Raw genomic sequence first — 24718 nt, forward strand, 5'->3', positions numbered from 1 at the left:
TATTAAAATGCTGATGGCCTCTGTTTCTCTTGTATGTCCTCTCACTCCTATTATTTCCTTACTTCAATGACAGCAGAAAATTTCTGTTATGATTAATCTTTTGTAGAGGCGACAACAAGAAAAGATGAAACTTTGGTTTAAAGAAACGTGAAAAATATATCTGCTTAATTTTTATTTGTTTACTCTGCAGTCTGTCTCCAGAATTATCTGTCTTCCCAGCCTCCTGCTGTTTGTAGTTTTCTTGCTGTTTCGGGAGCTACCAACATACAAATGCCCCTTTGAAGTCATCTCCAAAGCCATTGGTATGGTTTATTCTCTCCTTTCACTTCTAGGAATGAACAAGGCAAGTATTTTGTAGTACAATATAATTCATGATTGGAGAGTGTCCTTTGAAGGTATGGATGGAACACCAGTTATGGAGGGGGCTGTGGCTGCCATTAGGTGATGCAGTCCTTCTTTCATTGCTACCTTGATCTTTTATTGGACAGTAGTAGTGTGTGGAAGGTTTTTCCAGCTGCTGACACAGATCTCTCCTGGCTGTTTAGCCATGGCACTTTTTCCTGGCAGTGCTGAAAGCCTGGGAATTTGTCATGCCAACCCATGCACTGTGCAAGCTACCCTACGTTGCCACTATTTTAAAAATAAATTCCTGTTAACACTGAGAAAAAAAAACCAACAAACTTTAATGGAAAAAGAACAAATAGAAAATATTAAAATACTGTAAATCAGTTCCTCTGAATCCTGAATATACAACGTGGAGTGGGGAGGATAATTACTTTGAGAAGCTCTGTGTGCAGCTCAGGAACAAGGCTGCAGCATCATGTGTCCATGCTTTCATGGATCTTGGACACCCACAGGCAGCATTCCCTGGACTTGTTAAATTGTTCTAGTATTTCACTGCTCTCTTTTCTGAAGGGGCTAAAGTCTATTTGCTGTTCCATAATGTGAAGAGCCCTGGTTCACCTGCAAATACTGGGCATTCATCTGTTAAATGATGGTCATACCTTGGTGCATAGGCACCTGCTGGCTGGAAAGGCACATACCATGTGCTTGAAAAGCACATTATCTGGTGCTTGGGTTTTGCTCAGTGATGAATAAATTTCTTCCTAAGTGACAAGAGAAGGAATATGGCCATCCAGGGGCTCCATAAAGGCAGTGTGATCTGTACCACTGGAAAGATTTCTTAGTCTGATTTCTAAGATGAAACACGGCGGGGTACCCTGCGTATGAAGGGCTCCTGTTTCAAAGAATAACTAATATCTGTATCCTGTAAATTAGGCTGACAGCATTGAAATCTGCAGTCTCCTTATTTAGGAAGGAAAGACCTTCCAAAATGTTATGTGTTTTTTGGTGAACGCGCTGCCTGGTCACAGACCTGGGGTAGTCCCACAAGTATCTAATGGAAAATCAGCAAGCAGGATATTTTGGTTTGCCTTTTTTAACTGACTTGTTTTCCTTTTAAGCAAATACAAAGGGGCTTTTCTAACCACTGGATGTGCTGTGCCTTCTGTATTGGAATTTATAGAAAGCTGTTAAGAGTCTGAGATATGTGGAAAAAATGAGATGATGTGGTGAGAGAAGGATTATGTCTTACTGTGCAGATATTGTGTGCTTTGGTCTCCTGAGGAGCTTGTGAATGCTTCTCTAGTGGGGCATGTCTCAGTGACTGTCAGATATTTCTCATGTGGCATGTCCAAGCTATTCAGTCCCTGTCCTTGTTAAAGGATAGACATCCATGTCTTGTTTTGAAATCAGTATATCTGTTAATTAGAGATTCTGGTAGTAGGCACTTGGGGGTTAAAATGTTCCCAAAGGATTGTTTTCAACATTGTTGTTCTTCTTCTCTCTCTCCTCACCATGACATTTGTTCTACTGAGTTTCACCTCGTTATGGGGTTGATGCACTGCCTTCATGGATGCTGCCTGTTCTGCTTTATTCAAAAGACTGGGAGAGCCTCTGCTGTGATGGACGGAGATCCCAGCCTGCAGCACCAAGCTGAAACACACACATATCTCTGTGCAGAGCCTTGTGACAAGTGGACTTCAGGGCCACCTCCAGCAGTGCCAGCTGCTGGATCTGATTCTCTCTCCTGATTTGGAGCAGGAAGAATTATTTGGAGATTATTTTGCCTCTGCAGTTTGTACTGGGGAGGCTGCTGGTCTTAGCTGTTGATTCTAAGCCCTGTGCAGATCAATGGGGAACATAAGAACATAAACAAAACCAAATTAGACACTGCCAGTTTGAGGTTTCCCCCTCTGCAGGGCCCTTGTGGTTCCTGGGCTCAAGCTGTGAAAGGAGGCGACTGTGCTGCCACAGCAATCTCCTATTCCGTGGCTGAGAGTCTGGCAGGGAAAATGGTGTTTGCTCTCATCTTTCTACCATTGTTCAGTTTTCCTGCAAAGCCTAAAGGCCCCAGTTTCCAAGCTCTAGGGGATGTTTAGGGGTTTCTTTAATTCCTCTTCATGGGACCAGACCTGTTCACAGGCCAGGTGTGAAGTTTTTGGATGGCTAGTTGGATATTTTTTTCTTCAAAAGCCTACACAAAACAGTTTTAATACCAAACAGTCTTCCTTTTATAGTGTCTGTTGCACACAGAGACCCTTTCAGTTTACATTTGTCCCATTCCTCAAGTGAAGATTACGTTAACGACTCTTATTACTTTCTTCTGCCTTCTTTGCCTAATCTGTTTATTTATTCCCATTTATTTCTGGCATAGTTTAACTGAAGCTGAGAGTTCAGTCAAACTTTCTGGCTCAGACTGCTTCACTGCTTCTGTGCAAACTAGTTCTTCATGACACTCAATTACTGATACCCTTCCTTTGGAAAATGAACATTATTTGAAAAATTTTTGGTAGCTGCAAGAGTGGATACCTCTTAACCATGTCCTAAATCATTATAAAAAACTAGAGAAGCTCTGCAGACTCACACAACTTACTGTACTGAAAAAATCTCAAACTTTTAAATGTGCATGGTGATACATATCTTTTCTTCCTATTCAAGATCAGCTAGATTTCTTCACTTACTGAATTAAAACGTGCACAGTCCTGATTTCGGAGATAACATTTTCTGGAAAAAACAGCAGCAAAGTGCTCCTTTTGATGATCCACCTCAGTGTGACAAATGCTCTTCCTTTTGATGAGGCATTAACCTTTCAGCTGACACTTTGATGCTTTCACTGCTATTCAAATAGAGAGAAGTTCAGGAAATTAACAACAGCTAGATTTTAAAAAATTTGCTGTACAGTCTCAGCTAACTTCAGGCATCTACACATTGCTAATGAGATGCCACAGACCTGCTTTTCTGTCAGCATTAGGGTCATCTGCAGCTGAGTGGAAGAAGGCTGCTGGTGTCTTAGCTGCTTTGGAGAACAAACTCTCCTTGATCCAATGGTGCTACGGTCTAGTATTAAAAGAAGATGGGTTTGTTAAATGAAAACTTACTTGGTGTTTCATGGCAGGGAAATAAACGTGGCTGTTGAGCCACTGTGAGGAAAAAAAAAAAGTAGAGAAGAAATAGTTAATAGTCCTAAAAATCAACATTCTGGATATGAACAGCTATTTTCTGGGCCATGCAGATTGGATAAATTTGTGTGGGTTGAGTACTCTTGTTTGTGTATGTGGCTGATTAGCATGAGCCCTGTACCCAAGATTGTTGGTCTGTGTCAATCACATGTGGATCTAACAAAAAATGGCATTCTGCAGCCAAGTCCAGCTCTGATGAGTCAGCGGGTTGGGTGCACAGCCAGGCTCTGTGCCCCTCAGTGACATGGAAACCACAGCTGCTGGTGGAAAACAGGGCTCTCTTCCTCTCCATGGAGCAAGGGAAGCAAAAGAGTTTGCAAATATGGTATATTTTCTAGATTATATGATTGCTTTTCAAGAGCACGCCACGAAAAATTATCACTTTAAGGAATTGTTGCTAAGGCAGCATTTTGTAACTGTATGCAGTTTGGTGAAGTTCTTATGTACACAGAGAAGAGATGCAAAATGTCAGTGTCTTGTTTAGTAAGAAACCAATTAAGGAGAAAGTTAACTCCTAGGAAAAAAAAAGATTACATAAGGCTGTGAAATACATCCCTTTTCTTGCGTTTTAAAGTAATTTGAGCCTTTACATTAAGTAAACCTAATTTTGTCTTGAAATTATTGTACCCAGAAGAAGAATTGGTAAGCTGATACCTTTTTTAACCAAGCAGAGTAGAAATTTACTCTATGCCAGGCCTGCGATTTAAAGCAAAATAGTTTTATAAGCGTGTAAATCTCTAAGACTTAAAAACCTCCATTTTTTTCCTCACAATCATTCAGCATTAGTAAGATTTAAATGAAACTATATTTGATGAAATACTAGGTTTATGTCCAAAATGAGAATGTTCATCATTTTCTTACATGAATAGACATTCGTTTGCTAATGCATTTTATTGAAAAGGGGATTTTAAACAGCAGCATGTCAGTTTTCATGCACATAAGCTGCAGTACAGATAATCTGCAGTTTAAAAACACTGATTGTTTGGGGGTAAAAAGAAAGTCTAGATGATGATCCCTGAATTCAGATAACCTTCAGAAAGCAGGGAGCAGGTCAGGGAGGAGGAGGAAGGAAAGGAGCTGTGGGGTGAGGCAGAACCCGGGGGTGGAGCTGGGTGTGAGCTGCCCTGTGTCACCACCGACAGCGTGGGCACACGGTTTGGGGGAACTGGCAGTGGGGCTGTGCTGTGGGCACACAGTTTGGTGATTGGCAGTGGGGCTGTGTTTTAGGCACACAGTTTGGTGATTGGCAGTGGGGCTGTGTTTTAGGCACACAGTTTTGGGGATTGGCAGTGGGGCTGTGTTTTAGGCACACAGTTTTGGTGATTGGCAGTGGGGCTGTGTTTTAGGCACACAGTTTTGGGGATTGGCAGTGGGGCTGTGTTTTAGGCACACAGTTTTGGGGATTGGCAGTGGGGCTGTGTTTCAGGCACACAGTTTTGGGGATTGGCAGTGGGGCTGTGTTTCAGGCACACAGTTTTGGGATTGGCAGTGGGGCTGTGTTTCAGGCACACAGTTTTGGGGATTGGCAGTGGGGCTGGCCCAGCCTCATCCCCAGTGGGCTCAGCTGTGAGCAGCAGGTGAGCAGCACTGACAGCAATGAGCCATGGAGTGCCCAGGGGCACTGACCAACCACAAAGGGAGCAGAGGGCACACAGGGGCCGTGCATCAACATGAGGGGATAAAAGGCTGGGCTAAAGAACAAGTAGGGCTGAGGCTTGAAGCCTTCTGGAGTGGAATGATGTTACTCTGCATGGGCAGATGCTTGAAGCCTTCTGAGGTGGTAAGGTGTTACTCTGTGTGGGTTGAAGCCTTCTGACATTGTATGATGACACTCTGTGTGTGGTGACCGTCTCAAGTGCGACATAGCTGCGACAAGAGTGCCCCGGTGCTGTGGTGGCACCCCGCAGGTCCCTCGCTCCCTCCCGGAGCATCCCCGCCCCGCAGCTCCTTTTCCCTCTGTCCCGGAGCCCACACCTGCCCAGTGCCGGAGCAGCTGCAGCGGGTGGAAGTGCTCTGGGGCACGAAGGAGGCGGTGGGCACCGGGCAGTGCCAGCCTGGAGTTGGGACAAGGCTGCTGCTGACGAGTTTAAGTAAAACAGGAGCTACAGCTGGGAAAGAGGGGCTGTCTGTGCAGCTAAGCGTGAGAAGGGGACAGGTGATTGTTTGTGGTATATCCTTAAGCTCAGTTGTATTTTCTGTAGGAGATGGATTGTTTCTTTAGGGAGTATGAAATCAGAAACAGAAGCTGATGCTACCTGGCTGAGAAGACCATTTCTGAATTAATTTTCTGTTTCTATAATTACCCACACCTTTTGTTGCCTGCTTTCTGTTGATAATTGTAAATGTTTCTACACAATCTCAGGCGGTGTTTTAGCAGAAGTGGAATGTCTTGCTTTCTTAAAACAGCAGATTCTGGCAAAAGCCTTTTCCTCCTTGTCTTCTGAACTGTCAGCAACAAAGATTTAAGTACTTTCAGTGGAGGTTTAAAGGACTGTCTTTCTATAAACATTGCAGCTATCCAGTTGTGTATGTAATGTAAGACTTGCTGCTTCTTTGTAACAAAATCACGCACTATTTATTTTCCTCTTTTAAACAGCGTTTTTGAGACTGGCAGTATAATTTCTTAATACACAAAACTCTGAAATTTATAGTAGTTTGTGATGTTCTTTTAGAAATCTTGTATAGACAACTGAGCTGTAATTTTTAATAGAAGTGCTACTTACGGCATCTATTTTTAAATGATTAAATTTTTCCTTCTGATGTTTTGAACTATTCTGATTATTGTAGAGACCTTAGAGCTATTTTGCAATTCAACATTAAAATAAAATTGTTTGGATATCTGGATGAGTTTTCTGAGTTAAAAATAAAATTTAAAAAATCTGTATTTTAAAATTAAGGGACATTGCATAATCATTCATATGCATATTTAAAAAAATAATTAGTAAGATTTTTATTTCTTCAAATACAGACAGTAACAAAGCAAATTTAGAAATGGCTGAAATTCAATTAGAATTATTGGAAGAGTTTGCCATTAAATTAGCTTATGGTGACTGCATTGCCATCCAGAGCTTCACTTTCTAAGTCTTAAATAAGATCAGTAATAAAGTAGTTATATAATGTCATGTTAGTAAAAGGAGAGAAAGAGGGATACTCAGAAAATCCTGCCTTGAGGAAATGAGTTAATGAATGAGCTTTATTTCTTAAACTATAATTTCTGAGATATTTTTGCAGTACCAGAAGCTTCTGCTTTGTTAAAGAACTCTGATGTAGATGATGATTTTGACCCTTTTATGTTTCTTTATTCCTTTTCTTTAATTTTTTTAAACTGAAACAATAGAAGGGTAAAATCCTTGTTTTTTTTCCCTGCAGTCTTTCTGTATCACACCTACTGCTTGGCTGAGGGTTTTCCCTGGACTGAGAGAGTTTTGCTGCTGCAGTGTTCATGTGGGAAGCACACTGGGACAATGGCAGTGCCCATGGGTGGGCAGCCAGGGTTTGCTCCTGCAGCCCATCCAAATTAACCTGGTTTCCTGCCCTGCTGTGGAGGCCTGATAGAGCTGACAAAGCTGAAACCACCAAGATCCAACTGAAATTGCATTAAATTAACAGAGGCCAAAGCAAACGTAATTGGGTAGGAATTTATTTTGTGGTGGGGTGTGTAGAGTCACTGCTGTAAATGTTTCCTGACACAGTACACTAGTAAGCTCTGGGGTTTTTTTATTTTATTTTATTGTTATTTCATCAGATTTCAAGCACTGACTTTAATTTGTCTGGGGTCTGCCTCAGGGGTAGTGTGTGTTTCTGTTTGGTTGTGTGCAAAATCTTCAGCCAAAACAGTGCCGTTCTTTCTAAGAGTGGTGTCATAAAAATATGAATTTGGGCCATGCAAAACTTCTGGAAATGTCCACTGTTGAAATCTGTGATAGCTTGGGACCAGAAACTTGATAATTATCTGAAGTTTGGTGGATCTGTGCTGTCCTTAAGGAGTCAAACTCATTTGAGGCTTTATAGAAAAAAACCCAACACTTTAAGGAGGAACAACTTGATGGGTAGCTCTCTATATTAATTTTGGGGTTTTGTTTGAATGATCTGACTGTAAATATTTTTCTGTCATATAAATGATGTTACTGTTATGTGGGAACAGGCAGTGTTTATAATAGGAGGAAAAAATTAAAATCAGATTATTTAATCAAAGTAGAAGTTGCTGCATATTGTACATTTTTAGAAAAAAGAAACTGTTGACAGAGAAGGGAGAAAATGCATGAGAATTGGAAAAAACCACATTGTGTTAAGTTCCTCTAATGCTTGAAATGGCACGCACAGTATAAATATAAAACTGATGTTAATAGGAACCACAACACTTCATCTTTATTACTTTTTATGATAGTAAGTAAACAAATCACCACTACATACATAGTGATTCTATGGCTGCAAGAAGCATATTTTTAAAGTAAACTGAAATGTTGGTATACAAAAAGTTATTTTTAAAGTTCAGTAAGTTCTGTTTTCCTATTGTTTAGAAATACCCAAGGGAAAAGGCTGTATATAGTGGATTAAGTTTATATATTTTCCTGTCCACAGCTGAAAAATAAGATTAATAATGTATTAGCGTGCAGAGTCTGAGTAGGTGGTGTAAAATTATACACTTTACAGGCTTTCTTTCATAGTGATTGTCAGAATTTTTCAAGTATTTCTAACCTCTTTCACTTGTATTTCTTTATGGAATTGTGGATGTTTTTAGCCAAAATGTATTACTGGTATAATTCATGACTGGACTGACTAAGCTGACAATTTAAGACAAATCATAGAAATACTATAGCCAGATGTCAAACAGTTAAAATTATCACAATACATTTGTTAAAGCTGTGGGCCGTTCTTCAGCCTGGTAATTATAATTTTTATACAGTCACTGTTTTGACAACTTTCTGCCTTCCTTACTTTTGTCCCTCCCTTTCCTCCAGCCCAAAGTCTCACCAATCAAAAAACCCCAAAGAGAGCCTATGCTTTGGCTGTCCTGCTCTTTGTCAGGAACGCAGGGAATTAGAATACTGTTCAGTTCTTTAAACAAATTTGGAAGTTTTTCCAAGGTCAAGCTCAGAGAGAGAAGAGCTTTAATAACCCTATTGGAGTTCATTTGGCTCAAACAATTTGTGCCTGTTCCCACTGACCTCATTAGAAGCCGCCCTGGGCTGTGGGTGTGAAGGGGCTGCTCTCACCTCTCTTCTAGCCCACATTTTGCTTGCTTTTCACTTGGGTGCTGCAGTGCTGTCCACAGGCACCGTGTGGGAGCCAGTGCTGAGCTGCAGAGGGAAATCCCAGCTCACCCTGACACGGTGAACCTGGAGTTTGTGGGACTGGGCAATGCTCTAGGCCTGAGGCCATGTTAACTTTTTATAATGCAATAATTGTGGAGCAAATATGATTAGTTCCCTCTTCATTCCTTGTTTTGAATGCCTCTCTTCAGAGTATTTGAGCATTTTGTGGAAGACCTTTTGGTTGGCTGGAAGAGGCAGGACAACATCTCTTTCTATAAATGGAATAATAATTGCACTGTGCGCTGGCCAGCAGAGACCAACATCTGGATCCTGGTTATCAGTTATCTTTTAATCATGAATATGTAAAATGTCTTTCTTCTCAGCTGCTCTTTGCCAGAGCCTAAGGCAGTCAGGAGAACAGAGTTACTGGCCCTGTATTCCTCGCCTGGAAAGTCAGGAGATATTCAGTGGTACAAGGAGGGATAGCAGATTAGGACGGCATTTTGACTGTACAGATATTCCCTTAAAAAAACTAAAAATTCACCTCTTGCCTAATGGTAGCAGTTTTGCTCTCTGAGGTTTTGGGATAATAAGTAAAGAATAAGGAATCTTTGAGCATATTTTAGATGTTGAGAAGAATCACACCTTGTGTAAGTAAGAGGGGCAGCAGAGGTGGTGAAAGTAAGACAAATCGTCCTGCTGGGTACAGAGTGGGGCACATGCAAATTCTACTCCATCCCCAAGGGTGAGGATGGCTTTGCCTCTGCTCTGTGACACTCCAAAATGCTGCCTTTGCTGAAATGAAAAAGGTGTTGATGAGGACTTTTGGGTATCTTTAAAATGGAGTATGAGTGCGTATCTGAAAGGTGTAGAGTTGGCTGGAGTGCAACAGATTGTTTGTATTGATTTGAGTGGAAAATGAATCTTTGTCTAAAGAGTAAGAGAGAAAACTGGTAGTTCTGTAACCTAGCTAGCCCTGAGGCACAGAGGATTTGAAGCCTTGTAAAAATCAATCTCTAATTAGTACAGGAATTTTGGTTGGAATGTGATCTGAATGCATACCCATATTGGAATTTCTAGTTCAGTATTTTGGGGCTTCTTTTTTCAGTAGCAGAAGTTTTCTTTTACCCTCTGTGTATCACTGTAACCAAATAGTTCTTAAGCTCTTGTCAGTAATGTGCCAGTTCTTTAAAAATCTGTTGATTTAATGCAGCCTAATTTAATAGAAAATGATGGGATATTTTCACACAAAGAGCTCAGCTGCTAGCACTTAAAAATGGCTTTAAAGGCCTGTCTTTTTAAAATGTGACCTTTATCTTCCCAATCTTAAGGGAAAAGGAGGTTGAAAAAGCAGAGCTGAGTTGTGCAGCTATGATAAACACACGTTTATCAAGTGCAGTCTGCCTACATGCTGGGTTGTGGAAGTCCATGGCATCATATTTCTGGTGAATAGAGCCCTTAGTTAGGGCTCTATCCCACAGAAAATATTTGAGGTTTTTCAGTCTATACAACCCTAAAAGATGCAGTTTTCAGCTTTGCAGGAGGCCCACCAGTGCAAAGGGAAAGTGGCCTGCTGTGAAAATGGGAAGCCAATTCAAGCACTGTCAGCTCATGGAGTGACACACTCAAGCTCTGTCAGCAGAACAGTCACCAAAACCCTGTCACTGCTTCCCCTTGGAAGGTGTTTGGGTCTCTCAGGGCTCCTGTGCCAGGCTGACCAGGTAAAGTTCCCAGTGTGGGCAGGGACAGTGAAGGAAGGACTCTGTGGTTATAAAAAAGGAAAGAAACCCAAATAGATGAGAGTATTCTGAAAGATGAGAAGGGGGGAAAGGACAATGAATACTGGAAAGTGAGGCTGGAGAAAATGAACAGAAAATGCTATGGAGAGAAAGGAGGAGACTGGAGTGTATGGAATGAGCAGGACACCCCACATGAGAAGTAACAAACCAAGGATTTAGAAGTTGCTGAAGGAAAAAAATCTGAACATTTCTGTTTCAGCTTTGACTGGGGGGAGACCTCAAGCTCTGTCTCCTTTGAATACTGCAGAGTGCACACGTTGTTTCTGAATATGTGCCATGGGTAACCTTTTTTCCTCTTGTGGACTGGCAGCTATGAAGATACATTTAAAAACACATCAAAACTTTAGGAAATGTGGCTGCATTTTCATTTCTTTTTAATTCTAAATCTGCTTGCATAGCAAACTGGTAGAATAAACTCTTCAATGTAGAGATAACATTTGAGGGATGAAAACAATTTTTCAAGCTGAAAAGATGAATTTTCTGGTAAGAAAAGTATTTTGAAAAAAGTTCAAATAAATGTAATTAGCAGTGTGCTGTGGTCTGATGGGGGGAGGACTGAAGTGGATTTAGTGTGCTCACGAGTGTGTTACCAGAAATGCAACAGCACTGCAAAAATTATTTAATGTGAACAGAGCCTTAAAAAGAATTATAACCATCTGATGTATCATTATGAGTGTCACCAAGAATTAGAGGCCTGAGTAATGCCTGCTGTCTCCTGGCCTTTATCATGTTGCCTGCTGCTAATTTAGCTGTGTTCCAAAGAAGAGAGCAGCCCAGGGACAGACAGAGAATAGGATTTTGCAGGAGCTGGTCTGTGGAAGTGGTTTTTGAGGTGGTAGCTCTTTTTACATTTGGGTTTGGGTGACTTGGCAGGGCTTTAATTAACTCTTTCCCCAAACTGCAATCCAGAAGTCACTTATTTTAGTTTGTGACACGGACAGCACTGTTAGAGTGGGTTAAAAGGTGAGTTTATGGTTGAGGAAGGTCATACAGTGGGTGTATGGCTGAGTGACTTTACTAACTGAACTGCTCAGGCTAAAGACTTCTGGCTGTGTGTCTGCCCAGCCTGAGCAGGATGAGCTCTGGCACAGGGCTGGGGTCCTTGGGCTCTATCACAGAATAAATAATGTAGCAGCAATGAATAATAGTAAGTAAGGCAGTCGTACTGGTTGGCTCCCCTGGGAGATCCTAACTCCTCTTCTGTGGACATATATTCTGAAATTTCTTTGGCATCAGCCTGGAAATGAAATAGTTCTGTTTGTCTGAAGGAGGTTTTTCAGTTCTTTACAACACATAAGGCTTACATCCTCCTGAGGCTGCACACACACAAGTGTTTCTAAGAGCTGGCTTTGGAAGTTAACAATGCTGCCTAAATTACCACTGAACAGGTTAGAAATCTGAGCCTACATTTGCAAATCAGTGCAAAACATTTTCTGTACTTTTTGTGTTTGCATTCTCTAAGACTTTTGGGGTTGTCTGCTGTCCCTGATGGAGTGGGGCACATCACTTGCAAGAGGAGTGAAGTATCTTTTATTGATACAGGGAGTCAACAAAGTTCAGTGGTAAATGTGACAGTGGTTTAACAAGATTTGATGGAGCTGTAGTTTTAGTTTAAGCCAGTAAATATTCTCAGGACTTTTGTCTTTGTGTACAAAAGATGTCCTGCTTGTCAAAGATGCATTTACTGTGTGCTGAGTCAGAGCCATATAAAGTGAAATGTTTGATTTGGGGCCTATAAGGAAACAAAGAGTAAATAAAGATACAGTGTCTTTTATGGTCCCTTTTAACAAAAGAGGCCACCTAGGGTTACATTATTATTATGTTTTCACTAGCATGACATAACAGTAAATTAAGGCTCTTTGGTGTGTTAAGGCCACTTCAGCAGCTCCTACCCTCATCCTAAACGTGAGCAAATTGCAGTTGGTTGGGTGATTCCTCAGCTGAATCTGAATTGTGGGGAATTTTCTGTAAACAGGTCCCAGAAAATGGCACAGAGATTGCTATTAAAGGAATAACTTTCTCCTGTTAATTGTCTCTGCACTGACCAAGGATGGGAGTTAAACATCTCCATGATTTTATGCCAACCAGGAAGAATTTCACTTTTGCTGGCTCAAATTACTTGATGTGTTTTTGTGCTTTGAAAACCTGAAAGCTTTGATATGGTGCATACTATGAACTGATGCCAAGCTGTGACTAAACAATCTCATTAAAAATGCAAGGTAACTGAAGCAAATATTTCCTTTGAAGAGACAGTATCAGTTAAGTACTCATTTCCTCTTTAAAGCCTGACATTAAAGGGGAAAAGACAGGTGGGCTAATAAGAGCAAGATAAAGCTTGTTGTGTTAGTTTACCAGCTAATTTGGCAAAAAAGCAGAGTCTTGTTTCATGTAGTTTTAAGAGCTTGTATCACTTGCATTTGTTGTCTGAAGGATCAACTGTCTAAATATCTAGTATAATTGTGAAATGCTTTTGTGTGCACTTGTAACTTGATATATTTACATATTTCCCACAAGCTGTTGTATCACTAAGATAAGATCTCACCTACTTAGTACCCATCATCTCTGATGCTAATTCTGAGCCTCTGCATAGGCTTCTTTAACCACAGCAAACCCAAACCAAATGCAGGAATGTTTGCCGTGGCACTTCTGGAACTTGCTGTAACCTGGTCAGTGGTAGCTCCATCCTGAGCTTTTCCATAGGCTGTGCCAACTGAGAGCCAAAACACCCATCTTACATGAGTCTATCATGCATTTTTTGTTAAATTAGTGTACAGGATTACCTAATCTTTCTTAGCGTTACGTTCTGGTTGGTGGATTGCCCCAAAAGGAGGGTGTTCCTTGAACGCTGAAGTAGAACAGCCTGTGTTCTTGGGTGGTTTTATCTGTTTTCTGTGAAGGTCTGGGCTTGTGATACCTGCTGCCAGCCATCCCACACACATTTGAGCAAGGACCACCTCCTCTGCAGGGCAGAGTGTGTCCAGCCCTGGCATTGCTCAGCAATGCAGTAGGTGCAGGACACCAGTGCAGCTGATGGGACTGTATTTTTGTGGTAAAGTGAGCAAAATTATTTGCCATTCAGGCAGAGAATATCATTGGCATGTTTGGTGATCAGCTGTAGTCTTGTTACTCACTGTTTTATAGTGTCTCCCTCAAGTCTTTTTAAGAGACAGAAAGCAAGAATCTTCTTTCCTTGCTTAACCAAAGTGCTGAACACCACCATGTAGAAGCCAGGAAAGCAAACTGCTATGGCAGAACTGTCCTAGATGTATTTTATGTATCAGAGCCTTTGTGCCCACAGATGTGACAGGAATGTAATTGCAGAAGTGATAAAGATGTTGTACATCAGTATAAAAGCTAAAGCCCAGGCCTGGAGGGATTCCCATTAGTTTCAACAGGCGTTGGATAAAGCCCTAAGAAAACACATGTGACATTTTACAGAAGAGACTAAGCTTTTTGGCACACTGCTTGCCTTCCAACCTCTACCATTTTTCTTTCCATCCCCTAAAAATATACAGATATTGTGATTCTGAAATACAAATGTGTGCTGTCAGGGTCTGTACCCCAGACTGAGCAGCGCATACCAAGATACGGGGCAGATTACCTCTGTTGACACAAATATTTTGCATCAGTTTGTAAAACACAGAAAAAGCCCATTGCTGCTCTAGAAACTTCATAAACTGAATGTATAGATTCCTGGCTGCTCTTGTGGGACTTCCAGCACCCAGTTGTGAGTCATAACATTGAAGTCTGGAAGGAAAGAACATCTTGTAAATTGTTTCAGAATTGTCTTTCACCTCGTATTCTAATGGGCTCCCAAGCTTTTCTCTGGGTCAAGATGCATTTAATTATAAAAGATGGGAACATGAGGGATTACAAGACATCCGTGACTTTTTCCATGAGAAAATAATAATAATAAACTTTCAGTAATTTAAGGATAAGTTCAAACTTCCCTCTGGAGACTTGTACATGCATTTGCAAATGAGAGAGTTCTGATGTCTCCTAAGAAAAAAAATAAATATCTCACAACAGGAAAGGATTTGTTTGGAAGAATCTCTCCTCCACAGCTGAGACTTTTAATCACTGTCTGCACTGGAGAAGCTTTCTGCTGCGTTCCCAGCCTTGCAAACACCCTCTTGTGCCCACAGGCAGTGAGGTGCACACATTTCCTCTGGCTGCTCTCATGCCAGGCTGGAAGGGTTGGGTTCTGTCCCCAGTAGAGCCCAATGGGGGTTTCCATTTTTTTCATGAGGGTCTGGATTCCTGGTATAGCAGTGGAGAAGAAACATCAGGGCTGTAAAGCCACATACCAGATCTCCTGGCTTTTAATCACAAGAGGTGCATTAGTGCCTCCCAGGGTGAGTGGAAAAGGGAGCCTGCTGAGGTGCAGGAGGAGCCTTGAGTGCCTTTGGTAGTTAAATCATGTCAGAAGGTTGTACAGGTAACTGCTCAGCTGATGACTGCACTCTTCTAGCAGCACCTTTTAAGAAAACATTCCTGGACTATAAAATTATTTAAGGTCTCATCCATCCCCATTTCTTCCATTTTCCTGGGCTGGCCTGGGGCAGAAAGCAGCATTGCTGGCTCCTGCACCCTGCCTTGCTGCTTGCTCTTACTGACAGCTCCTGCCCCTCGCCCTCCTGTTCACCTGCACCCTCAGCTCCGGGCAGGAGCCTGTCCTGTGCAGAGACTGTTCCAGGGAGAGGTGGGAGCATGGTGAGGATGGCTGCAGCCTGCCCGAGTGCCCACCGAGCTCTGAGAGCACAGAGCCCTCCCTGGACAGCAGGGCTGAGGAGCCAGGGCTGCATCTGGCTGCCACTCGTGCCTGGGGGTTGTGTCAGCTGAAAACCCAGAAGGACTCCCAGAAGGAACTGAGAGAGACAGAAATATTTCAATTTGTGCAAAAGGCGTGAGCACTTCCCATGAAAGCTCTGTCCTGTCCCTGGTGGACAGGCAAGTGGGTATTTAGGGCCCTAACATTGTCATCTGCTTTAGTTTTTTTTCCCGTCAGCTTTCTGAATGTTCTCTCTGGGCATAAGTGGCCCTTTAATGGAATTGTTTTTTCCTGTATCTCATCCTGCACATTTATCCTTGTGTTTGGAAAAAATTCTAAATATTCACATGAGCTTAAGCATAATTTATTTTCTTTTGTAGCTTAATAAAACCTTGGGTTTCATTCCATCTAGTTATCTTCAGGGATTTATAAAAGGCCAGTGGGGCTGAAACACAGGACTGAACTAAGAGATAAAGGAAAACAAATAACTGTATGAATACCTAGAACTTGCTCAGAATGCAGTGATGCAGCTCCAGTGCTGTTTTTTTTAAAAAAGATGGTAAATTATTAATGATTCTAGGAGGAAATAAATACAGTAGTGGTTCTGCAAAGTCTGGCTTGCTCTAAAATGTAATGTATTGGTGCAGCCTTCTTCCCTGGTGCTGCTGAGCCCGAGTTGTTACCCCAGAGCTGTGCAGAGGCACACGTGTGCCCCCAGGACACAGCTCTGACACACATGTGCCTCTATTCATACTTGTTTTGCTGGAATGCCACTGGTGTGGGACACTGGCTGTTTCAGGAGAAACCATTCTGTAGGCAGCCATCCTTCCTTGGCAGTGCAGGGTCTGTGCAGGGGAATCTCTTACCTGGTGAAGGTTTGCAACAAAACAAATGTGTTTGCTCCTATCCCGGCCGGGCTGTGGGTGAGTGTGGATGGAGTGTGTGCGCTGGGGCCTCAAAAGACACTGATTTCATGCTGGCAATGACAGACTTTAGACTCATAGAAGCCTTTTTTTTTTTTCTTTGAGACCACCAGCTTCTCTTCATGTGGATCGCAGATGTTTATTTGGTGTAGTGAAAAAATGCTGCAGAAAAGAGTTTCTTAACAGTTATTGTCATGCTACAATATCTTGGTTCCCATATCTCATGCCAAAAAAAGGAAAAAAGCCTAAAACTTTCGGTTGATTTTCAACATTTACGTAACTGACATCTAAAAATATTTTACAAAGGGTTTTATGTCAGTAACCCGGTAGAATTCACAGTTCTGTAGAGATATGATGGCAGTGATTATTTCAGACTGCTACTGTTTTCTTTTTTATTTTTTTCAAATATGTGAGTTTTGTGACTTTACCATAACTTCTGCACTTCTTTTGGAAGGTAATTTGCAGAATAAGGCAGGAAAAAGGAATTTGCTCTTTTGCTGAGTGAATGATGATGAAATGAAAATTAATGTATTCACGTTCCTGAAGAATCAGACATATTTCCTAAGCAATAGAAGTGAATTTAAAAGCAGTATAGTATTAGGGGACCTTTTTCAATTGTAAAGACTCACATTTATAAGGAAGTGAGGCACCATGACTAGAAATGCAGGTATTTTATTATAGTTCTACCCTGAAAGCTTTGATGCTATATCAGATATTTTGCTAAATACAAACAAACATTAGTAAGTGGTTGTGAGTTATGGAAGATTTGCTACTAATTTAAATCCATGCCATGCCGTTCAAGCTGCATGAGCCCAGAGGGGGTGCATTTCTGTGCCCCCCTCTTCATGCTGTAGGAGATTTTCCACTCTCAGCCCTTAGAATCATTTTACATACTTGGGACAAATGTAATTTGTTTAAATATTTCTTATATCCTAAGTTTATTTCGTTTTAAAAATTATCAGTCATCTTTTTAGTAAATGAGTGGTACTGCATTCCTCAGACTGGATACATGCTTGGATTCCTCTTAAAGCAGATAAATTGGTACAGTAAAAATATTGGAGTAATTAATTGTTTTACATTTTAAAACAGTCTTTACTGAGACATTTACTATAAACATGGCAAATAAGACGTATTCACTTTAAAAGTCCTTCCATTGTGTTTATCAAATAGCTGTTACAGTACTTTCAATGCTGTACTGAGCTGGAAAAAATCTGAAGCTGCTTTGTGTATTTTCCCTCAAGGTTAAAGGTTTGAATCATGGGATAATGTGTGATATCTCTAGGGCTCCTTGAAACAGTTCAAGAACATGCACAAAGGACTGTGGTTTGTGCTATATTTGCACAGAATTTAACATCTTGTTCCTTTGGCTTAAAAACAAAGATGAAGATACTGGGAAAATATCCCTTCCTTTAACACCATGATACACATTTTCACAGAAAAACCTATAACTGTTTTGTGAGGTGCAAAAAAGTAGTCATGCACTGTTTTTTCTCTCTTGTGATTTTTCTTTTAAAACTACCCTATCAAAGAGAAAAGAAGTGCACTTTGAAAAGCAAATGTTCCATTTTTCAATAAGAATTTAATTTTTAAACAGGTTTATGTTTTGCTTTGGTATGGCAAATTACAATATTTGAACTCAAAATCTCTCTCACATATAAAAAGTATTTGCTAAATATTTTTTCACTTAAGAGAAAAGCTGTCAAAAATTAAAACCCTTGGTGTGTATTTGTAAAATATATTCGTCTTGGTTTGTCAGACATATCCCAAGAAATGCTAGTGAGGTCTTGGGTGAGAGTTGTGTTCTCTCTGATTAATGAGGATTTCTTGTTAGCTGCTGGGCAGGGGCTCTAGGAGCCAGCCCGTGTTTCCACTGGGAGGAGAGTTAAACTCTGCTCTCTGCTTTACAAGCATTTGACTGCGCAGAGCTGCCTGCAGCCACAGGGTCACCGTGATTTTCTCTGCAGCCACTTCAGTTGGTCCAGCTCAGCACACAGGTGTGTTTCTGCTCATCCTTTTCATGGGCAGCTGTAATGCCTCACAAAAAAACCCAAAGTTAGATTTGTAAGAAAACACCTTTTCTTGAGTTCCAGGACTGTGTAATTAGCTGAGGGAAGTCATCACTGTTCTTGTGTCCCCTCCTTGATCCTCTGTTTATGCTTACTTTACCATTTGCTGTCAGTACATTTGTGCTTTCTGCATTATTGTCTCTGAATGTTCTCTGTATATATAAATATGCCAATCTTAGAGCTCTTGGGTACTCCTGTATCCAGACACCTCCTGGTTTTTAATGTATTTCTCCTCTGCACCACCCACGGAGCTATTGCTCAGGCGTGCAGGGAATAAACAACTCCACCAGGGTCACACAAAATCTCTGTGGTAGACCAGGAACTTGAACGCTGCCTTCCTCAGCTGCCTGTCAACTCTTTTTCTTACTTTTTTTGTGCTCACTTTTCTTACCACGAAAATCAAACATGCTTCATGCTTGCTCAGTCGTTGTCATGGGCTGTGTGTCACATACCGACCTGAGGTTTGTTCTGAACTCCTGGTGTCCGTGGGACAATTTTTTATGACAGTCAACACTCTGGAAGCTGAAGGGGCAGCAGGGCCAGGACAGTCAGGCTGTGCCCAGGGCCTGGCTGCCCTCACCTCCTCGTGGTGCTTTGAGCCCGTGGTGTGATGCTGGCAGTGCCCACGTTCCTGTCTGGCTGGGAGGCAGGACGTGTTTCAGCTCGGGTGGCAGGCTGTCTCTGGACTTGCTGTCTCTGTGAAGTCTGTCCAGAAGCCAGGGGCTGACAGTCTGTCGAGTGAGCAGTGGAGGGCTGGAGGTTCCTCTTTCATTTTTCAGCATTCGACCTCTGGACATGTGTGAGGCTGTTTCTATCTCTTCTCTTCTGTGCATAAACAGTGTGGTGTTTTATGACTAGGAAAAAAGGCAGATTTGGACATCTGTGTTCCCAATGTATACAATTCAATGTCTCTTTATCTTGAGTAAAAGACAAAGTGCTGATTTTGATCACTGTTGTGTTCTCAGAGAGTTGTCTCTGAGTGTATTCTCAGAGTCTTTATTGTGCATGTGTGACACCTTGGTAGTCCTTACTGATCCATAGCCTTACTCACACACTGCCTGAGTTGCTTTCAAAGGGTTTGTAAAAGCTTAACACTGCTGCAGTCTCTACGTGAACAATTGCCTGGAACTAATGATGATGAATTCTTTTAGAGGTGTGTTTGAAGATGGCACATTACATCCTATTCATGCATTGCAGCAAGTTCTTCAGACAGCTGTGTCATGCTTATTACCTTGCACATTTTAGGTCGCTGTGCATCATCTTTGTTGGTTCTGTTTGGCAGGAAGTTGGTCCTGTGGTTTTAGTCTTAGTTTTGTTTTCCTGTTGGACCTGTCTTTTCAGCAGATTACATGAGTTTTAAAAGGGGACAGCAATACTTTGGATGCTTTGCCAAAATCAATACTACTTCTGGAATGAAGTAAAATGCAAAACAAAAAGGACATATACATCTTTGAAGGCAAAAAAATAAAAAGTTCACCTTCCTTGGTGAATTGTCATCACTGCATTGACTGCTCTAGAACAAGTGCCGATTCAGACCAGCTGGAAGTGTCCCTAGTGAAGCACAGAACTTGCCTTTTATTAACTTCTTCAGCTTCAGTTTTCAACTGTGCCTTCAGAAAAAAGGAAAACTAACAAATGAAATCATAGTCATAGGTTGCTGAAGAAAGACAATAGAGTGAGTTTCCAGAATATGTATCATTCTTTGTGACTGATTAATCTTGCTCAAGTAATTTTCCATTGTTTTGGCTTTCTGTAGTGACTGCATAGAAAGGGGCATAAAATTAGTTAACAATGCCAAGTGAAAAAAATACTTTAGTGTTAGAAACACTAACATATACTTTAGTGTTTAGTCTTAGAAATCAAAAATAAGGGACTTTTACACTGAAGCTATTAAAATATATTCTTTCTTTCCCCTGTGATGTGATCAGCTTTTCAAGGGTGGCAGCACTTTAGGAAGGAGAGCTGTTGTAAGTCCATCTAGAGCTGTGCCATTTCCACCTGAGCAAAAAAATAAAAGGACAATGATGGTGACTAATATAGAGATGTGCATCTCTGATTTGCTTAGTTAAGTAAAATCTCCCATACACACTATTTCTTTCTGTAACTGTGTGACTACGTTCATGATTGCCTTTATGGAGTAGCTTCTATTTTTAATTTTGAGCTGCTTCTGTGTTCTAACCCTGTTGGATTCAATACTCTTATCTTCAAGAAACTCCTACAGCATTGTGGTTATTTGTTCCACCCTTTTCTTCCCTGTGAAGAAATGCTGAAATTATGCTCAGGATGGGATTCTTGTGTTGAAGAGGTTAGAAATTAATGTAGGGAGAAACAAAATCAAGCCATGAAGAAGTACTTTAGGGGACAATCTGGGTATTGGTGGTTAATGAGTAAAGAGAAAAAAAGGTCTTGCATAAACTGGTTGAAGAGAAGTGAAAAGCTAATCTGGAGGGAAAGGTAGAAAGCTGAGAAAATAATATTGGGGACAGTGGTGTGGGAGGAGCTGGAGGAGAGCAAAGATGTAGAAGGTGTGAAAAATATCTACAGTAGTGACAGTACTGTAAGTGAGGAAGAGGCTGCTTTAGTTTGCAGCACTAACAGGAAACTGCTGGAGAAATTCAGAGATTTTAGCTGCTCAGTATAGGGTGGAGTAAAAAGTCTAGAGACTGGAAGCTGGACAAATAAAAGCTGAACAGCCAAGATGGTGAACCAGTAACAAAGAGTTTTAGCAGTAAGGAAAGTGCACAGCTTGGAGCTGCTGGAGAGGAGAAACACAGGACCTACGTAGAGAATGAATTTATTGTCTGGTTTTGCAAATTGTTTGTAAAACTGATATGGTAAACAACTGTAAGTTTTGCATTTAGCTTCAAGGCAAAGATTTTTAAGCAGAGTCCTCCTGTCTTAAATAGTCAAAACAAGTTTTTCTATATTTTAATCAACACTTCCATTTTTAGATAAAATCCAGCAAAGGTTCAGAAGGTAGAGTAATAGATGTATCCAAGGAGAACTGTCTCTATTGTTTGTTTCATGGTATGGGCTGTTGCACAGGTCAGAAGTACGTGGCATGTATAGTCCTAGACTGTTTTGCAAATGGTCAGCCTGGAAAGTTGGCAGTATTGTCAATGGTTTCATTAAAACCAACTACAGAAACCAGCCCGTGTTCCTTCTTCTATTGGCCAGAGGAGCTGGGACGTTTCCTGAAGGTGAAACACTTGAGCTTGGAGGGAGGAAAGAGGCAAACTGCTCGTGAATGTCACAACCTGGAAGCAATAGAGAATACTGGGAGGGGGGAAGTGCGTGTTGCAATACCAGCCCGTTGCAACATCTCAGAAAATGCTTACACAGATGACTTTAGAAAGGAGGGAGATGTCATGGTTCAAATGGCAGTACATGCACTACTATTCCCAGAACAAGCAGAGGGAGCTATAAAAAAAAAAAATCGGATAAATATATTTTGAAAGGTATCTTGAGTTCAGTACCCTTACATAGTCCAGACAAAGCATTTCTTCTGAATTCTGCATTGCTGTGAAGGACAGGCTCCTTGGAGTCCATAAGAAGGCCCTGTCAACAGGGCCTACTGCAGCGTTTCCATGGTTGGCTGAGATGCAGAGACACCACCTCCCAAGGCTATTTTTGGGAGCCCAGAATCCTGTGGGGGTGTGACGTGCTCTCCTGAAGCACTGAGCACCTCAGAGTCCTCACTGGCTTCAGTTGCTTAAACAGCAGCTATGAAGCACAAAGAGTATCCAAACCTTTAAAGTACAATAAACAGGGAAAAAGTTTGACTTGTGTTTTTTCCTCCAACTATGAGACTATTTCCCTGAACTCACAAATATTTTTAGTTAAGTTAATTAAATACAATTTAAGCAAACCTACTACTTCTCATCCTAACGCTGCTTTTTGGCCTATGGCTACATGTAATGTAGTATAGGAGAGGAAAAGAAAGATATATATTTTTCTTTTTTGTTTTTTAGCTTATGCCTCCATTTTATTTCTATACATATTTCTGTAAACTGATTTTTTCCTCCTTACTATTGTTGTTCCTTTGGTGGAAAGTTAGTGAGACACCAAAGCTTTTGGGAGAGTGCATGGATAAATTAGGGTGATACCTAAATTCGTAGATATTGAGATTTAGTCATGGTACTCAAACCCAAAGGTCTCTGTCTCCATCTGTTGGAATGAGAAGGGCATAGCCCCAATGGCTGCTTGTTTGGGCCCATCACATGGAAATTGTAATTTCATTTTATTGTCTTCTTCCACTCTGTTCAGTTTAACCAACATTACCAACAGCAGTGGCTTGATGGTCTGCTCTGCCATGGAGGCAGAAGTGTGTCTTCACTGGAAAATAACAATTGTGGCAAGACCTCTTAAAGTGCTCAAGCACAGACTCTGCCTCCTTAAAGACAGGCTGAAGTACTTAGAAATACTTGGGATACAAATGACTTAGGATCCAGTGGCAATCAGAGTGATCACTGTCTGACTTCAGTAAGGAGCAGACCTGGGCCTTGGAAATAGGAGGAGTTTCTATCCTTCACCCAAACTACTGTACAGAGCTACCAGAGTGTGGAGAGGGCTGTGCAGCCTCCCCAGGAGCTCTCCTCAGAAGCTGATTGTTCAGAATCTTCCTCCTCAGAGATTTCCCTCCTGACCCTGGAGCACGTTCTCTGGAGAGTTCTTCATCCCTGCCTGCCGTGGTGTGTTTGGAAGTGTGTCATGGATACCACAGGACTTAGCAGGGATTGGGCAACTCTGCCATTTGGACAAAATGTGTTTCTAAATGTTAAATTAATATGTGATTGTATTTTTGTGCTCCTATGACCAAGGGAGAATACTGAGTTCTTTTCTTCCGTTAGTACTGATACAGTTACACCCATGTGAAAGGCAGAAAAAATGAGAGAAGCTCATTCAGTTTTCAGATATTCTTATATCCATCATAATATTCAAAATGGTCCAGTGATAAAAAAGATTTTAGTTAATGCCTGAAAGCAAATGTTGGAACTACATGGGCTTTAAGGTCCCTTCAAACCCAAACCATTCTCTGATTATTCGCTGAGGGATTAAAGAACAAGCTTTGACAGGTTCCTGAAATGCACGTGAGCACCAGCTAGGGTTTTCAGCAATACTCATCTTATGAATTCTCTTGGATGCTTTAAGAAGTTATGAGTCACTGCTCTGTCTTTGTGTGCTTAAACACCCATAAAGATTATCCCTGTATTTGTTCACTGAGAAAATCTCAGCCTTGTAAAGATTTGATTGGGAAGCTACCTTGATATCAACGGTGTAGTTCATCTCAGATTTAGGAATCTCAGTTTAGTAGGCTGAGCACATCTTTTGTTACCTTTTTCTCTGTTTTTCTCCTCTGTAAAGAACTTCTGCTGCATGGCAGCAGATGTGCTGTGGCTCCTAGCTGGTCAAGCGGCCACGCCTGAGGCTTAAGGAGGAGGAGTATTGCTCTGATGCTGGTGCCTTATCTTGGACTTGCTGACTGGTGGGGAAGAGTTTGTCCTTTGAAATGGTAAAAGTTTTCATTAATGTCTGAAACAATTACACAGCACTTTCCATTTCTTTGTTGTATATGGTGTCTCAGCCTATCTCAGCCCGGGTTTCAGAGTTCATCCAGCAGAATTTAGCTGGAAATTCACTTAATTTGGCTTATAATGAACTTAAAGAGTACATTTGACTTTGGAAAGGGTAGTGTTTCCTTTGATGGGTGTTTGGAACTTCTTGGTTTAATAGGGTTTTAATGTAGTGCTCATTAGGTTAATTAACCCACTCAAAGCATGTCCCTTCTAAAGGAGGCTTTTTCTGTTAATACACACAGTCTAAGCTATCAGACTTAACTGTCAGCTTTTTCAAGAATAGCACACCTAACTTAAATACGTTTTCAAAAAAATCATCACACAAACATCAATAAAGCCATCCCATCATTACCTGACACACTGAACAGTCAGAGGCAAGGTTGCCAATAGCAGCTCTGGGATGGCAGGTTTAAAACAGATGACACTTTTTCATGCACTGCAGGCAGCTGGACTGGTTGACATTGTCCCAGCTCTTCTTCAGGACAGAGAATATTTTTTCTGGGCTGGTGGTATTTTTATTCCTCATATAGATTACAAAACAAAACAAAGCATTTGTTGCTTAGTTACCCCTCTGGAGTGATGGTCTCTCTCACCATTTTGCAACTCTCCAATCTCAGTGTTGCATTTTCTGCTTGTTTCTGTTTTTACTGGCTGGTGTTTCTGTGTTTACTGGCTGTACAGACACTTCTAGAACTTTTTCATCTACCAGAGTGGGATGGCTGGGTACTGCTGTCTTAAAACTACAGAAAGGAGCCTAGCAGGGGAGTCTGGGAAAGGCCCCACAACCAGGATTCCCACAGCAGCACA

The 24718-nt window shown here is 41.3% G+C and overlaps 1 protein-coding gene across 8 annotated transcripts in view; it reads left to right on the forward strand.

The window, feature by feature from the left end:
• The window catches only part of PDE8A (phosphodiesterase 8A), a 147627-nt gene that overhangs the window by 52952 nt on the left and 69957 nt on the right, over window positions 1-24718 (forward strand). Inside the window, exon 1 of one of the 8 annotated variants that reach the window (XM_064388928.1) lies at window positions 5213-5301. The exons of the other annotated variants lie outside the window; for them this stretch is intronic. Coding sequence (XP_064244998.1) covers window positions 5257-5301 — 45 coding nt within the window. The 5' untranslated portion in view covers window positions 5213-5256. Of the gene's footprint in view, window positions 1-5212; window positions 5302-24718 lie in introns of those variants that run through there. 8 annotated transcript variants of the gene reach the window in all.

The sequence above is a fragment of the Passer domesticus genome, chromosome 14, assembly GCF_036417665.1.
Source record: "Passer domesticus isolate bPasDom1 chromosome 14, bPasDom1.hap1, whole genome shotgun sequence".
NCBI classification, from domain to species: Eukaryota; Metazoa; Chordata; class Aves; order Passeriformes; family Passeridae; genus Passer; species Passer domesticus.